The following is a 10567-nucleotide window of genomic DNA, read 5'->3' on the forward strand; positions in this document are numbered from 1 at the left end:
GTCTCTTGGCGGCTGCGGACATTGAGCATTCTCGAACGACCTCAGTGGCCCGGCCTGCAACAGCTAGCCCATTCAGGTAGGCTCAGCCCTCAGAACACCGCTTCTACAGACGGCGAGGCGTTCGCTAGGGATTCATAGGCTGCGGAGCCATGAAACATTGGTCTGAGCCCTGTAGGGCTGGCGCATCCTCGGTCCTTGGCAAAGGCCTCCGACCGAATTGGGTCGGCCGCTGGGGCGCTGCCGACCCGAACCAGCGCAGCACATGAGATGGCCTCGCCCCGATCGCGCGTCAAAACAAAACACCGCCACATCTTCCCCCCCTTCTCAATCTAAAAATATTCGTGTTCGGATGTACAAATTCGGCGGCGCCACAGTGCGATTGGAACCGGCATCGCCTTCAATGTCTTCCGCGACTCCACAGTCCGAGGTTGCTAACTCTGCTGTGAGTGCTGTTAGACCCCGACGACGTGAAGAAACGAGATTCTCGAGATCTGCACGAGGATCCCGATGGCTGACAAGTGCCGCAGTGTGACCTTTGCCACTCGCGAAAGGTATGGCGTGCCCGCAACTGCCGAAACTTACGACCAACTCCATGGCCGTCTGTCGCGAGCTTGACTGACGCCGCTTCAATCAGGTCAAGTGCGATCGTAACGACCCATGCGGCAACTGTCTGGACGCCAACGTTACCTGCAAGCGGGTGCGGTCCAAGCAACCCCAGCCCCGGAACAAGCTCCCGCCGAAGCCAACGTAGGTGCTGCCATTGTTTCTCGCTCTACGTTAAGCCTCGGGCAATGCGGTCGCTGACTCGGTGGCCGGGCATCTCAGGCAGGAGGAAGTCAAGCGGCTGACGGATCGGGTCGCATTCCTGGAGGATCTGGTCCGAACCAAGGAAATGCCACGGCCTGTATCCACCGCACACAGTGCCGGTTCCCTTGACCACCACACTTCCTCTCTGCAAGACGAAAAGCAGGACTCCTCGCCGGGCGCTGGCAAGCTGTCTTTGCCGGAGCAGAGTGAGCTCCGCAAGCGAAGTCGTTCTCTGGGCTCCAAAGATGAAACTCTCTCCAAGAGACGAAAGCTTGCAGAGCAGGGGCTCAGCCCTTTGGAAAACATCCGGCCCATGAGCACACCACAGTCTCCATCCACTATCGAAGCTCAGTCGTATATCCAACATGAGCTCGAGGCAGCCAAAGACCTTAGCAGCACGAGACGGACGGTGTTACGGTCTGTCGGTGAGCTGATCAACCAACTTGATGGCAAGTTGAAGGCATCTACCAGTGCAAGGGCAGATTTTAGCTGCACCGGGACCGGCTTGCAAGACATCCAGTACCCCTCAATAGAGTTTCTCTGCTGGATGCTCAAGGGTGAGGAGACCTGCCTTTGGGAATCGCTACTGCAAGACTGCTGACGTTGCCTCAGAAATCAAGGGAGATCGGTTGGGCTTCCATGTGTCCTCCTACTTCAAGCACATCAATCCCAAGAACCTGGAGAACATGGGCATCGCTCTGGTGAATCAGCAGGAAGATCAGGACACGTTACTTCTCTACTCGATTTGCGTCAATGCCATGGCGGTCAAATTCCTCAATACAATCATCCCGGAAGAGACGAGTCCAGAGATAGTTGAGGAGATGCGTAAATCCGTGCAAAAGTACATGACCAGCGCAAAGATTGCAATGAGCCGGATCCCGCTGCTCGCCTCTCCATCCCTCACTCTCCTACAAGCACTTCTCTGCAGCGTACGTATAGCATCTGGACATAAGAGGGCGTATGATCTGACTCGAGTGACATAGGCGTTCATCGTCCAAGGTCAAGGTGACACAGCAGCTTGCTGGGCCTTCACTTCTGCTGCCTGCAAGACGTGCATGGATCTCGGTCTTCACACTGGACGAGGCGACTTTTATGATCCGCGATCGGATACCAACGAGCTGTACTACTGCTTTGTGTGGTGCTACAACCTCGACAAGAGTTTCTCCATGAACCTCGGCCGCCGAACGTCGCTCCTGTATACTGATCTTATCAAGCCCACCGAGTCAATCTGGAACGAAGCCCCCGTCAATCTCATGACCATCTACCTGGAGCTATCACGCATCCAGTCCGTCGTGGTTTCGGACTTGACCCACAAATCAAAGGACGAGGACACTTCCGAGCATTCACACAAGTCAGCACTCATCTCCAAGATGCTAGAACAAATGCAGGACGTAAAGAATGAAATGGACAAGGTAAGGCAGAGCCTCTCCTGGCCGCCATATATACAGTTGAAGCTGACACGTCTCAGCTGAAAGATGAACCCGAGAAATTCCGTGGTCTCTTCATGGAAAGCGAAATCAACGCTCTCGAGTTCTCTTACTGGTGCATAATGACGGCCATAAGACGCTGCGAGCGCGCCACCACAGGCTCAAAGACATCCGTCGGCGAAAACTGCCTCGAAGCCGCTCGATCCGCCATATGCTCGTTACGGTCCCTCCAGAAGCCCCAGCCAGTGCCAGTGAGCGAAGGCGGCATCGGGCTCGGCACAACGATGAGCTTCGTGAACTGGTAAGTACATACCTCCAGCATGTGGAAAACGCGCCGGGAAACTGACGCCAGACGCACGCAGGACACTCCTCTTCTACCCCCTCACGCCCTTCTTCATCCTCTTCTGCAACGTCGTCGCGACGTCGAACCGCGACGACTTCGCGCTGATGAAGGCCATGACCGAAGACCTGTCCGACTTCTCCGACCGCAGCACCTCCATCGAGCGGCTGCAGCGCCTCTTCACCATCTTCCTCGGCCTGGCCGAACCGCTCCTAGACGAAGACGCCGACGTAGACGCCGACGGCGAGGACGACGATAACGGCAACACCACCACCACGGGCAAAGAAACCGACAACAACGACACCAACAGCTCCCGCGGCGCCACACGCCGCGGCCGCACCCGCCGCCACCGCCGCAAACACAGCAGCTACGGCCAAGCGCTCGACATGTACTTCAAGCTCAAAGGCTCGTCGTCGTCGACGTCGTCATCCACCGCTCTTCCGCCCGCCGTCGCCGCCTCAACCCGCCACACCAACCACCACCCAACCTCCGACCCCGCCCCCTGGGACGACGCCGGCCCCTACACCAACACCTTCCACCTCTCAGACATCGTGCCTGCTCCCCCCACAACAACAACGACGACGACATCCGCGTCCGAGCCCCCTCCGGCAATTGCACCTGCACCTTCACACACCACACCCTTATCCTCGTCCGTGCCGACGGCGAACATGTACATGGCGTCGCCCGCGCCGTCGCACGCGTCGGCGGCGGCGGCGGCGGGCGCTGCTCCGTCGTATGCGATGAACTACTCCCTCCCCCCGCCCGAGGCGACCGAGGGGTACGACATACCGTTTTGGGAGCTGTTCGATGTCCAGCCGAGTTTGGATTGGTTGGATGTGGATTTGGGGCCGGGTGTGTGATGGGTGTGGGGAGTGGGGGAGGGGGGGAGGGGGGTTGATGTGCTGGATTTGTTGACTGGATGCGTTGTGATATAGCCCTCTCTCTCGTTTCTTCTCTCTCGTCATATTTTCTTTTCCACACGGTTGCACATAGCCTCCGGTGTACATATATATATTCCCTTTGTATTTCATGCGCTTCACGGATATACCCGCCGGATGTCACCGCTGTATCCCCTATCCCGGATTACGATTGCTACTTGGAATTCGTTGACGCAGTTTCTCCCTACCGTGCTTCTGTTCTTGACAAGCATTTCCTTGTGACACTCCTCAGCAAGGCCTACGCCGCCTGATCGGCACGATTCCTCGAAACCCTCTTCATTCTCCAAGCCATTCCCTTCTTCCGGATGAGAAAGACAGCAGCAGCGCCGCAGATACCACTCCAGAGACCCAGGCAAGTAAAGTACCAGCCCAACCCAGCAACCTCGAGCAACGGCTGCAAGATGGCAACACCGGTGGCAGCCATGGCGCAACGGACCATGCTGGCCGTCGCCGCCGCCGTGCTAGGGCTCTGCGGAAACAAGTCGACCAACAGCGTGTTGTAGATGTTGTAGAAGCAGGTTCCCCAGAACCCTTGCACGAACTGCAGCACGAGCGGGACGGAGACGTGAACGTGCTTGCCGACCGCCCATCCGTAGCCCACCAGGGTCGCGGTGGAGACGAGCAGGAGCCAGAAGCTTCCGCGGGAGCGCGCCTTCTCGATGGGGAAGTCGTCGATGTTGTTTCGCGAAGAAGCCGGGTCCGGCGTCCAGCCCAGCTGGCGGGCCGTCGTCTGGAAGTTCCGGTCCATGAGCCTGCCGTTGCAGTAGCTGCCGACGACGATGCCCGCGCCGCGGGGCAGGTACGCCAGGCCCGTGTGCAGCGCGTCGAAGGCGTAGACGTCCTTGAAGACGCCCGGCACGGCGGCGACGAGCGTGTAGTCGACGGCGTAGAACGAGCCGTGCATCCACAGCGCCAGGAACGCGTCCGCGTAAAACACGATGCGCAGACACCGCAGCGGATTGGCGCCGCGGCGGCACTTCTCGAGGAAAGCCACCTTCGCCGCCGCCGCCGGCCGTTCCCTCCTCTCACCTGCACCAGCCCACCACCTCCTCCAAACCCCCCACCAACACCCCTCCCAGAACCGCCCCCCCCCCCCACCGCCGCCGCCGTCACCCCCACCGTCTCCGGCAACGCCACCCCAACCGCCCCCCACAGCCCCGCGCCCACGCCCACCAACACCCAGAAAACCCCCGCGAACCCCCCGCCGTCCGCCCACGCCACCCACCCGCCGACAACCGGCCCCACGCACGCCTCCAGATTCACCGCCACGCCGAGCGGTCCCACGACCTTCCCCCTCTCCGCCGGCGCGCACACGTCCGCGACGACGCCGTAACTCACGGCAAACGCCGCGCTCGCGCCCGCGCTCTGCAGGGCGCGGAGGACGCAGAGAGCGGGGGAACTGCTGCTGGTTGAGTGCGAGACCGAGGGCGGCGAGGGTGTAGAGGTAGAGGGTGGTGAGGTACACGGGGCGCCGGCCGAATGTGTCGGAGAGGGGGCCGAAGAGGGTGGGGGGAGGGCTTGGAGGGAGATGTAGAGGGTGAGGGTGAGGTTGAGGTTGAGGGCGCGGGCGGTGGTGTGGAAGTGGGTGGCGAGGAGGGGGAGGAGCGGGAGGTAGGTTGTTGCGGTTAGCGGGGAGGTGGTTGTTGCGAGGCCGATGAGGAGGGTGAGGCGGAGGCGTTGGAGGGGGGGGAGGAGGGCGTAGGGGGAGGGGGAGGGGGGGAGGGGTAGTGGTAGTGGTGGTGGGAGGTCGCTTGTTGGCGGGGTTAGGACGGTGTGGGTTGAGACGGTTGGCTGTTTGCTAGGGGGTGCTAGTGTTGTGGTGGTGTTGTCGAGAGCGTCTGGGGGGCTGCTCTTTTCCATGGCGGGTAGGCGGGTGGTGGAGGGTAGGGGATGTGGACTCTTCAATGGTTGTTGCGATGTGGAGTGGCACCCCACATGGCTGCTGTTTAGACTAGCATGGACCCCCACTTTGACTATACGTGAGGTGCATACACGGTAGAGTAGAATCGGTCTAGTTGCACGGTTGACATCACACTGACGTAGAGAGCGGAACAGAAACATTGGACTCTGTCTACGTATTTTCATTGTCTCTTGTCACTGAAATGTTCAATTTCCTGAACGTATATATAGATTGCTCAGGATTTGTATCAGTCGGTTTCCGCACCATGCTCAATGTAGCAGCAAGAACAATGAGCCTTAGGTTGCGGTATGGTCCCGCTCCGCAGACAAGGCGACTTTCTCATCTGCCGACAGTCTCGGAAGGCCTTCTCCATTGGGAAACGGCGCGTATTTGTCGATGAGGTAGTACATGTCCTCGTAAGCTCTTTGAAAAAGTCAGCAGGTGGGACAGCAGCGTGCAGAGAGGTACCTTCCTCTGGCGCACGGACTTGCCCTGGCCTAGGTGGTTGACAGAATAGATGGCGTTGTAGTAGACGCAATACATGCGATTCCGGTCATCCTATTCTGCTTCTGGCGCGCTTGGGCTGAAGTGTTCTAGATACGTCCGGGTGTATATCTTATTGTGGATCTTGTTGTAATGGCACCTTTAGTCACCGATTTCCATCTCGTTGTGAGCATACAGGGACGCAGCGTCGAAGATGTAGATGTTACCCGTCTCGACGGACGTCCCCGTGTTCCCCTCCTAGAGATCGGCGTGGATCAAGCCAGGGTGTCCGATCGTCCGTCCATTTGAGCGCGCGCGATTAGACTGATACTTAAGAGCCAATCGCGCGCGCGACGACTTATTACATAAGTAATCGCGCGCGAGATTGATTTAAGCAGTCGCGCGCGCCAATCCGCGCGATTAAATGCACGGCTATTACACGGCCGTATACACGGCCGCGAGTACGGACGTAGTATTTACCGCTTAGCCCCTATTTCGTTTATCCCTCCCTTTTCTTTACTATTTCCTTCCTTTTCTTCACCATCCTGCCTTTCTAGGTAATCTAATCGATACCTCGTCGAAAGACAATCGCGCGCGCGATTACTTATATAATAAGTCGTCGCGCGCGCGATTTGCTTACGTAAATTCATCCTAGAGCAATCGCGCGCGCGATTGGCTTAGGACGGACGATCGGACACCCTGGATCAAGCACGGCTTGACACTCCTTCTATCAGCCTCGAGAGCGCCAATTAATCGGGGAATCACCCGCATCGTGATCCTGCACCCAATCTCGTCGAACGCGTCCCAACGACCGTTGGCGTCGGCGTCTAGCTTTATGACGTGGCGCAGCATCTTGGTGAAGCACGCGGTCTAGCTGGCATCCCAGCCGACATGCTGCGCCGAACGGCCCTGGCAAGTCTTGACGTGGAACCCGAACATGCCGGTGGGGGAGACGCTGTCGCGGTGCAGGCGCGCAAGCTTCCTGCACAACTGGTTCGGTTCCGGGACCCGGTTGCTGATTATGTCGATGAACTGGGAGAGAAAGAAATATGTCCGCGGCTTCTTGCTGCGGAATTCGCCCCACGAGTGAGGCCTCGGAACGAAGGCGGGTGCGGCCTCGTAGATTGCTGACATGGCGTTGAATTCCCCTTCGATGAGAGCGCGACCGGCGTCTTCGCTGGCGCATTTCAGGAAATAACGCTCGATGGTGCCTCTAGGCAGGGAAACTTGTAGGCAAGCGGTGATGGTCCAGGCTGATGTCCCGAATGGAGTGGCTGAGAGGATCTTTGTTCCGGCAGGGAACTTTGCAAGGACTTCGGGGTCGACGAGGAATCCTCCAGATGGATAAGGCGTGTTTGGTGGGGCGCGATTGAGTAGGTCGTGGACTACTGCACTCATGGCAGGCAAGCCCGGTTGTATTGGAGATGTTCAGAAACAAACCAGCTTCGGATGGCGTCTTGCAATGCAGAGTCAACGGTTTTAGTCGTGCAGCAGGTGATTTTTCTCGTACTTACAACAACGAGAGATGAGTTGAGAGATGGAAAATACTCCGTGTGGGTTCCAGGCTCTTAGCTAGAGCGGGGTTGTAGCCCTTATTCGTAATTGGCCTACCTAATACTTTAGCCTTAGCATTAGTGTCTTCGCGGCCCGTTAACTGTAACCCGCTCTTCCAACACACCATTCTCGGCGCGTTATGGTCAGTCAATGTCTCTGTAGCCTTCTTAGGGATATGGGATTCTACTCTGGAAATTGATAGAATAAACTAAACTGTAAGTGTATAAGATGGATCAAACCCCCTCCCGAAAGTAATAATTTCACAAGCTATTTTTTCCATCATCCAATCAATTGCCATCCATCTAAAGTCCCCATCTTTACCCCGAGAGACTACCAGAACAAACGCCATAACCCCGTAATTTTCCAAACCTTTTTGAAGCACAGGATCCCTCCCACACATTCCCAACCGCGTCCGACCTACTTCACTTCACCTCCGCATACACCTCCAACGCATCATGCAGCCTCCCAAACACGCCCCCATGCCACCGCCTCAGCATCTCCCACTCCCCCCGCGGCAACGTCACCGCCATCATCCTCAACCACCCTCCAACAACACAATCCGCATAACACGCCCTCTCCCCCAACAAAAACGGGCCACCCGCCCCCTCAAACAACCCCGCCAACGGCCCCAACGTCTCCTCAAACGACGACACCACCTTGTCCCGCGCCGCGCCCTCGAGCGCGAAATCCTCCCACGCCCCCACGCCCGCGCGCCGCACGAATTCCGCCCGGCTGGCATCCGCCGTCGCGGGGTCGAACGGGATGCCCTGGACGCACAGCTGGACGTGCGCGGTGAACGCCGCGTCGACGTCGACGTTGAACCGCGCGTACGCTGGGAACGCGCTCTCGCGGACCGGCGTCAATGGGACGAGCATGGCCGCCGTGCTGCCCGGGGCGAGTGCGAAATCCAGCTGCGCGCCGGGCGGGAAGAGGTCGCCATCGCCGCTGTCGGGGTACGCGTGCTGCAGGTGCGCGGCGATGTCGAAGGAGTCGCCGAGGGCGGTCGGCGGGGTCGTGCTGGGGTCGACGACGACGGGGAGGGTGTGGAAGTCGGAGCCGTCGGCGAACTGGCGGCAGGGCGGCACACCGAGCTGCGTGCGGACGGCGGCGATGTCGGGCATGGGCACCCAGGTCGTTTTGTGGGGGACGCGTTTGAGGTTTAGCGCGAGCCGCGTTTTGGACGGGTTGGGCGAGCAGCACGTTGCTTCGACCGGGGGCCGGTGGGCGATGTCGTAGAAGGCGAGGGGGTTGGTGGGCGTCGCCATGGTGGGGCCGGGTGCGGGGGTCGTGGTGGTGGTGGTGGGGAGGCTTGGTTCCGACAGGTTGGATGTGGTGGTGTTTTGGACGAGGATGGTGCGAGATGGAATTGTGGTGGGAGGGCTTTTCTCCGGTGGGTTGGATATTTTGTTCTTGACGAGGATGATGGCGCGATGGGTGAATGTGGACTCCTCAATTGGCTTATTTATGATCTGGTTGATCTGGATGCTGACGCGGGAAGATCTGGGTGATTCACGTTGACTCATAGTGGGTGATGTGCTAGTGCACGGTCCTTACTCCATTTGGTAGGCTGCCTTTCAGCTGCTTACGCAGCCGTGCAACAAACAATCGTCTGTACGCGTATCGGAACAACATATCGTACGATAGGCACGGCAACTACCGCTTATACCGAATGACTGAGCTGCAGAAGATGCTACTTGCGCGCAGGTTCATTAGTTTTATTTATAACTCTGATAAGGCAAAAATCAAGACATTACCGAATCGGGGCAAAACACCATAAAAATCTCACGATAGTGGCCTGTGCATACGCCGACCAAACAACCAAGCATTTCGCAAATAACCACGCCTTACGATTTCTGTTTGATTGATTAGTTTAAAACAAAGATTTGCAAACATGGTAACTTGTTGGCCACCTTGTTCCACGTAGCCTGCAGGATCTTTGAAAATCTCGACAACCCCGCTGCGGACCATCCATCCTACAGGAGGGCCGAGGTCGGGATCTGCCTCAGCGCTGAAGCTGCCAGCCACCAGCCCTCAAAGATGCGATCAAGGCTGAGAAGAGTATACTCCGTTTCGCAGCCGGCGACTACCGCAATTCTGGGTTTCAGCACGTTGGTGCCTCGTACGTGGGACGATCTGTCATCTTGACCTATCAGGTATGACGAACGGGTGTTGTAACCTCCTGCCCCGCCCCACTACCCCAAGGATTTAACACATTCTTCACACCAGCCACGGGCTCGGAAGAGAGTAGTGTATAGGCTGTTTACCCTCCAATGCAGCCCTACGATCCCCTCCCGAGACTCGTCGGCGATTCCGCTGCAGGCGACCGCGCCCGGGACAGCCGACAGACACAATGGGTTGCAAAAGACCCGAGACCTATGTGCTCCGTCTGCAAATGAAGGACGCTACATTCCTCCCACATGGAGGTTTGAATGAAACGCATGTGGACATTGGAAATCAACAACCTCGTGAGCGAGGGTGCAATATCTGCGAGACGGGTGTGGAGGGGTTCAAATTAGTCTGTTAATCTTCCGCGTCTTGTATCTTCCCGCCTGTCGTCTGCCGGCAGCGAAATCACCCGAGACGGCACGACGGCGCATCTCACGTAGATTTCTAACGAGCGATGTGATGGGAGGAGGATGGCGCCACAGCCGCCCCCGTTGGTTCGGTCTACCGACAAATATCCGTACAAACCTACTACACGTGAGACACCTTGATTAATTTCATCTCGGTGGACGAAGAAACAAAAGTCCCGTGAATAAAGCGAGGCGCGACGGGACGGCAGGGACGAATCTCGGACAGTTCTGAGCGAGTACGAGACGCGTGAGGAGGTATGATGTCGTGATGATTGATAATAGTACCGGCACCTACGTTCCCCTGTCAAGAAATCACAGACCGACCGACTTGGCGGGACGGGAAACAAGGGCAAGGGCAAGGGCAAGGGCACAAGGGCGGAGGAGAAGGGGGGGAGAATTTCCAGAACAGTGGAGAAGAGGGGTTAATGCAGAAGCGAGGCGAGGCGAGGCGAGACGACACGACACGCTTCTTCTTTCCACCGCAGCGCACCGTGATCGGTGGCTGCTTGGAGACAAACAGGGGCGGGTGAGTTTTCCTTCTTCTT

At 57.9% G+C, this 10567-nt stretch overlaps 4 protein-coding genes across 4 annotated transcripts; 1 reads left to right on the forward strand and 3 right to left on the reverse strand.

The window, feature by feature from the left end:
* Nucleotides 1-507: 507 nt before the first annotated feature.
* SLS55_007665 (uncharacterized protein) lies at nt 508-3434 on the forward strand (the record flags this gene model as incomplete). The annotated part of the gene is made up of 6 exons (XM_066779081.1): nt 508-551; nt 826-1364; nt 1420-1736; nt 1791-2219; nt 2276-2535; nt 2597-3434. 6 exons carry the CDS (start codon nt 508-510, stop codon nt 3432-3434), a joined length of 2427 nt encoding a protein of 808 aa, XP_066629885.1.
* Nucleotides 3435-3750: 316 nt separating this feature from the next.
* Nucleotides 3751-4416, reverse strand: SLS55_007666 (uncharacterized protein; the record flags this gene model as incomplete). Its single annotated transcript, XM_066779082.1, has 1 exon — nt 3751-4416. One exon carries the CDS (start codon nt 4414-4416, stop codon nt 3751-3753), a length of 666 nt encoding a protein of 221 aa, XP_066629886.1.
* A 2349-nt stretch (nt 4417-6765) lies between these two features.
* SLS55_007667 (uncharacterized protein) lies at nt 6766-7576 on the reverse strand (the record flags this gene model as incomplete). Its single annotated transcript, XM_066779083.1, has 2 exons — nt 6766-7229; nt 7507-7576. The coding sequence occupies 2 exons, from the start codon at nt 7574-7576 to the stop codon at nt 6766-6768; spliced, it is 534 nt and encodes a 177-aa protein (XP_066629887.1).
* A 295-nt stretch (nt 7577-7871) lies between these two features.
* SLS55_007668 (uncharacterized protein) lies at nt 7872-9008 on the reverse strand (the record flags this gene model as incomplete). Its single annotated transcript, XM_066779084.1, has 2 exons — nt 7872-8949; nt 9004-9008. The coding sequence occupies 2 exons, from the start codon at nt 9006-9008 to the stop codon at nt 7872-7874; spliced, it is 1083 nt and encodes a 360-aa protein (XP_066629888.1).
* Between the last annotated feature and the right edge of the window lie 1559 nt (nt 9009-10567).

The sequence above is a fragment of the Diplodia seriata genome (assembly GCF_021436955.1).
Source record: "Diplodia seriata strain FDS-637 chromosome Unknown scaffold_8, whole genome shotgun sequence".
In the NCBI taxonomy this organism is placed as follows: domain Eukaryota; kingdom Fungi; phylum Ascomycota; class Dothideomycetes; order Botryosphaeriales; family Botryosphaeriaceae; genus Diplodia; species Diplodia seriata.